At 39.5% G+C, this 5,967-nt stretch overlaps 1 protein-coding gene across 1 annotated transcript; it reads right to left on the bottom strand.

Moving 5' to 3' along the window:
- Window positions 1-727: 727 nt before the first annotated feature.
- On the bottom strand, window positions 728-4,252 carry LOC133198409 (probable serine/threonine-protein kinase kinX). The gene is made up of 15 exons (XM_061334504.1): window positions 4,168-4,252; window positions 3,900-4,010; window positions 3,750-3,800; window positions 3,611-3,658; window positions 3,403-3,522; window positions 3,264-3,311; window positions 3,056-3,175; window positions 2,639-2,896; window positions 2,430-2,549; window positions 2,022-2,135; window positions 1,749-1,865; window positions 1,610-1,660; window positions 1,202-1,315; window positions 929-1,045; window positions 728-840 (listed from the first exon to the last, which is right to left on the bottom strand). The coding sequence occupies exons 1-15, from the start codon at window positions 4,250-4,252 to the stop codon at window positions 728-730; spliced, it is 1,587 nt and encodes a 528-aa protein (XP_061190488.1).
- Between the last annotated feature and the right edge of the window lie 1,715 nt (window positions 4,253-5,967).

Genomic DNA, 5,967 nt, shown 5'->3' with positions numbered 1-5,967 from the left:
AGAGAGAGATTTATTAAAATCAAAATTCAAATATGGTCAACTTGTGGTGTGAACAATAAGCTCCTTAATATACTATTTATGGGATTATACAAGATTTCTGTGACCAAGGAGATGATTTTGGAATTGAAATGAGATGATGTTTGAAAAAGGAGATTGTGTTTGCAATGCCTCATTATAATAAATATACTAAGTTGGGCCAACATTGAACCAACATTACATGCCCAACACACATTCTCCATGTTTCATGTCAACATTATTTGGTTGGCCCTATGTTGGGCAAACATTACATCCCAACACACATTGGCTTTGTTTTTTGCCAACATTTCCTCGGTTGGACCTATGTTGGGCCAACATCAAATGCCCAACAAATAGTGGTCATGTTTCATGCTAACATTTACCATTTTGGACCAACGTTCGCCCAACATTGCATACCCAATACCGATGGATCAGCTTTCGCACCAACATATCATCCGCTGGGCCAATGTTGGACCAACATTTACAGCCCAAATCATAAGAATGTAAATAATGTATGTATAAATTAGAGAATTATCGTCTTCTCAGTTGTTATTTGCGAACGTTAATTCTGATTTAATGGTGATAACTGAGTTTTACCGGCATATGTTTAGGTAATGTACCGTACTGAAATGGAGGATATTTACCTAGTGACGTCTGATCATCAACATCGTCTTCCTCACTGATGTTCCGTACTGAAATGGAGGATATTTACCTAGTGACGTCTCATCATCATCGTCTCCCTCACTGATGTACCGTACTGAAATGGAGGATATTTATCTAGTGACGTCTGATCATCATCATCGTCCACCTCACTGATGTACCGTACTGAAATGGAGGATATTTACCTAATGACGTCTGATCATCATCATCGTCTTCCTCACTGATGTACCGTACTGAAATGGAGGATATTTACCTAATGACGTCTGATCATCCTCGTCGTCCCCATCACTGATGTACCGTACTGAAACTGGAGGATATTTACCTAGTGACGTCTGATCATCAACATCGTCTTCCTCACTGATGTTCCGTACTGAAATGGAGGATATTTACCTAATGACGTCTGATCATCATTATCGTCCCCCTCACTGAAGTACCGTACTAAAATGGAGGATATTTACCTAGTTACGTCTGATCATCAACATCGTCTTCCTCACTGATGTACTGTACTGAAATTGAGGATATTTACCTATTAACGTCTGCTCATCATCGTCTCCCTCACTGATGTTCCGTACTGAAACTGGAGGATATTTACCTAGTGACGTCTGCTCATCATCATCGTCTCCCTCACTGATGTACTGTACTGAAATGGAGGATATTTACCTAGTGACGTCTGACCATCATTATCGTCTCCCTCACTGATGTTCCGTACTGAAACTGGAGGATATTTACCTAGTTACGTCTGATCATCATCATCGTCTTCCTCACTGATGTACCGTACTGAAACTGGAGGATATTTACCTAATGACGTCTGATCATCATTATCGTCCCCCTCACTGAAGTACCGTACTGAAATGGAGGATATTTACCTAGTGACGTCTGATCATCAATATCATCTTCCTCACTGATGTACCGTACTGAAATGGAGGATATTTACCTAGTGACGTCTGATCATCATCATCATCGTCCCCCTCACTGATGTACCGTACTGAAATGGAGGATATTTACCTAGTGACGTCTGATCATCATTATCGTCTTCCTCACTGATTTACCGTACTGAAATGGAGGATATTTACCTAATGACGTCTGATCATCCTCGTCGTCCCCATCACTGATGTACCGTACTGAAACTGGAGGATATTTACCTAGTGACGTCTGATCATCAACATCGTCTTCCTCACTGATGTTCCGTACTGAAATGGAGGATATTTACCTAATGACGTCTGATCATCATTATCGTCCCCCTCACTGAAGTACCGTACTAAAATGGAGGATATTTACCTAGTTACGTCTGATCATCAACATCGTCTTCCTCACTGATGTACTGTACTGAAATGGAGGATATTTACCTATTAACGTCTGCTCATCATCGTCTCCCTCACTGATGTTCCGTACTGAAACTGGAGGATATTTACCTAGTGACGTCTGCTCATCATCATCGTCTCCCTCACTGATGTACTGTACTGAAATGGAGGATATTTACCTAGTGACGTCTGCTCATCATTATCGTCTCCCTCACTGATGTTCCGTACTGAAACTGGAGGATATTTACCTAGTTACGTCTGATCATCATCATCGTCTTCCTCACTGATGTACCGTACTGAAACTGGAGGATATTTACCTAATGACGTCTGATCATCATTATCGTCCCCCTCACTGAAGTACCGTACTGAAATGGAGGATATTTACCTAGTGACGTCTGATCATCAACATCATCTTCCTCACTGATGTACCGTACTGAAATGGAGGATATTTACCTAGTGACGTCTGATCATCATCATCATCGTCCCCCTCACTGATGTACCGTACTGAAACTGGAGGATATTTACCTAGTGACGTCTGCTCATCATCTTCATCTCCCTCACTGATGTTCCGTACTGAAATGGAGGATATTTACCTAATGACGTCTGATCATCATTATCGTCTCCCTCACTGATTTACCGTACTGAAACTGGAGGATATTTACCTAGTGACGTCTGATCATCAACATCGTCTTCCTCACTGATGTACTGTACTGAAACTGGAGGATATTTACCTATTAACGTCTGATTATCATTATCGTCTCCCTCACTGATGTACCGTACTGAAACTGGAGGATATTTACCAAGTGACGTCTGATCATCATTATCGTCTCCCTCACTGATGTACTGTACTGAAACTGGAGGATATTTACCTAGTGACGTCTGATCATCATCATCATCGTCCACCTCACTGATGTACTGTACTGAAATGGAGGATATTTACCTACTGACGTCTGACCATCATCATCATCGTCCCCCTCACTGATGTACCGTACTGAAATGGAGGATATTTACCTAGTTACGTCTGGTTATCATCATCATCTTCCTCACTGATGTACCGTACTGAAATGGAGGATATTTACCTAGTGACGTCTGATCATCCTCATCATCGTCCCCCTCACTGATGTACCGTACTGAAACTGGAGGATATTTACCTAGTGACGTCTGACCATCATCATCATCCCCCTCACTGATGTACCCTACTGAAATGGAGGATATTTACCTAGTGACGTCTGACCATCATCATCATCCCCCTCACTGATGTACCGTACTGAAATGGAGGATATTTACCTAGTGACGTCTGACCATCATCATCGTCCACCTCACTGATGTACCGTACTGAAATGGAGGATATTTACCTAGTGACGTCTGATCATCATCATCATCGTCCCCCTCACTGATGTACCGTACTGAAATGGAGGATATTTACCTAGTGACGTCTGATCATCCTCATCATCGTCCCCCTCACTGATGTACCGTACTGAAACTGGAGGATATTTACCTAGTGACGTCTGACCATCATCATCATCCCCCTCACTGATGTACCCTACTGAAATGGAGGATATTTACCTAGTGACGTCTGACCATCATCATCATCCCCCTCACTGATGTACCGTACTGAAATGGAGGATATTTACCTAGTGACGTCTGACCATCATCATCGTCCACCTCACTGATGTACCGTACTGAAATGGAGGATATTTACCTAGTGACGTCTGATCATCATCATCATCGTCCCCCTCACTGATGTACCGTACTGAAATGGAGGATATTTACCTAGTGACGTCTGATCATCATCATCATCGTCCCCCTCACTGATGTACTGTACTGAAATGGAGGATATTTACCTAATGACGTCTGATCATCATCATCATCGTCCCCCTCACTGATGTACCGTACTGAAATGGAGGATATTTACCTAGTTACGTCTGATCATCATCGTCATCGTCTCCCTCACTGATGTACTGTACTGAAATGGAGGATATTTGTCTAGTGACGTCTGACCATCATCATCGTCTCCCTCACTGATGTTCCGTACTGAAATGGAGGATATTTACCTAGTGACGTCTGATCATTATTATCGTGTCCCTCACTGATGTACTGTACTGAAATGAAGGATATTTGTCTAGTGACGTCTGATCATCATCATCGTCTCCCTTACTGATGTACCGTACTGAAACTGGAGGATATTTACCTATTAACGTCTGATTATCATCATCGTCATCGTCTCCCTCAGATGCTTCCAAATCAATATGACTTATTACGGCCTTGCAGTTCATAAGAAGATTTTTAAAGAGTTTTCCCTATTTATTCCTACGTAAAACTTTGATCCATCATGTTGGCTCCACCATACCCACGGGCGTTACGATTTAAACAAACTTGAATTCACACTATGAAATGAAGGTTTCACATAAGATTTAACTTTTTTGGCCCAGTGGTTCTTGAGAAAAAGATGCCACCTAATTTTCACTAATTCTTTATTACCCCCCCCCCCCCCCTTGAAAGGAGGCGTGGCCCTCCATTTGAACAAACTCGAATCACTTTACCCAAAGATAATTTGTGGCAAGGTGAAAACATCACTTTCCTAAGATTATGGTTACAAGTGCTTTAGCAGAATCTTTACCCATCATGTCAAAACCTCCGCTCGCCACTAACGTAGGGATCGATCTTTAAAAAAACAAAACAAAAAAAAGAGGCCCTAGGGTCTTAACGGTCACCTGAGTACAACAATTTAGAGGATCCATAAACTGACAAATTAAGCTTTGTTGCCCAAAAGCAAGAAAAATAGTATGATTAGGATCAACAAAATAATTCGTCTAGTATCTATCTATCTATCAACCATTTAACACTATTACCATGCAAACTATTAACAAAATATCTATTTTTTAACCTATATTATTACCTCTCACATTGGCCTCTCTTGGCCTTTGAAGAACATTTAAAAAGCTGAGTTATTTTTGTCTCATTTTTGTTCATCTATTATTTCAAAGTCTACCTAAATCATTAAAACTATGAAAGTACTTTTTGTTCTATACAATAAATGCTCTAGCATGCATAATTCTCTTATTCTATTAACCTTTCAAACACTTTATTTACAGTTAAAACATGATTGTGACGTAAACCTTTTGTTTGTGTTGTCCATTCTATAGCTTAATGTTGAGCTAACTCCTCAATCAATCCATTAAGTCACCTGTAAGTGTCCATTCTTTTTGAAAAACTGTCCATTCTTTTAAGAATGGACAATTTTTTCAAAAAGAATGGACAGTTAAAACAAACAGAATGGAGAGTTACAGGTAAACTTTGGAATGTGTTCAAGAGGAAAACAAAAACAAATACATTAAATACTTTTTAATTTACATAACAAAAAGAACGCGGAGATTAAAGTTAATCCAGAACACAATGTCTGCACAGCATCCACTCGATTTTACTCTTTTAAATCCATGAATGATGCACATTATTTCTATACTAAAAACTTGATTTTCACAAAACTTGAATTCAAATGACACAAATTCACATTTGATTTAAATTTCGGAAAAATCATTCCCTCGAGGAGAATTCATTTTCAGATAGAAATACGTCTAATATTAAATCCTCCACCCAGAAAACAGTTGGCACTACACTGAACACTACACTGCCGCAGTTAATATTTCGGTAGAAAATAAATAAAAATGAAACATTTCCAGATTTCATTTGAAAAACATTTCAGGTAGAAGATTAGCTCATGGCTAATCCAACACCCAGAACATAATTTGCATCTCACCAATACACTGCTGCAGTTAATATATCCTCAAAATAGAATTCAATTAAAACATTTCCAGGTTTGATTTGAATTTGGTCATCTGTATATGTCGTCGAAGTTCATTTTTGGGTCAAAATTTGGCTAATATTTCTTTTACTTTTCTGTTTCCAGATCCAAATATCACTAATTTTGTGCATATTTTGGTTTATAAGATTTTGATTCTGTCATAAACTCTCTCCAGCACAGAAAAACATG

The sequence above is a fragment of the Saccostrea echinata genome, unplaced genomic scaffold (assembly GCF_033153115.1).
Source record: "Saccostrea echinata isolate AGI-Se365-2 ecotype Australia unplaced genomic scaffold, CSIRO_AGI_Sech_v1 ptg000033l, whole genome shotgun sequence".
NCBI lineage: Eukaryota > Metazoa > Mollusca > Bivalvia > Ostreida > Ostreidae > Saccostrea > Saccostrea echinata.
Note: the sequence above shows the minus strand (reverse complement) of the source record. Positions and strands in the feature narration are given on the sequence as shown.

Coding starts and splice junctions, on each gene's coding strand:
- LOC133198409 (XM_061334504.1), bottom strand. CDS start 4,252: ATGAACTGCAAGGCCGTAATAAGTCATATTGATTTGGAAGCATCTGAG. Junction 1,316..1,609: donor TGATGATCAGACGTCACTAG/GTAAATATCCTC, acceptor CCTCCATTTCAG/TACAGTACATCAGTGAGGGA. Junction 841..928: donor GGATGATCAGACGTCATTAG/GTAAATATCCTC, acceptor CCTCCATTTCAG/TACGGTACATCAGTGAGGTG.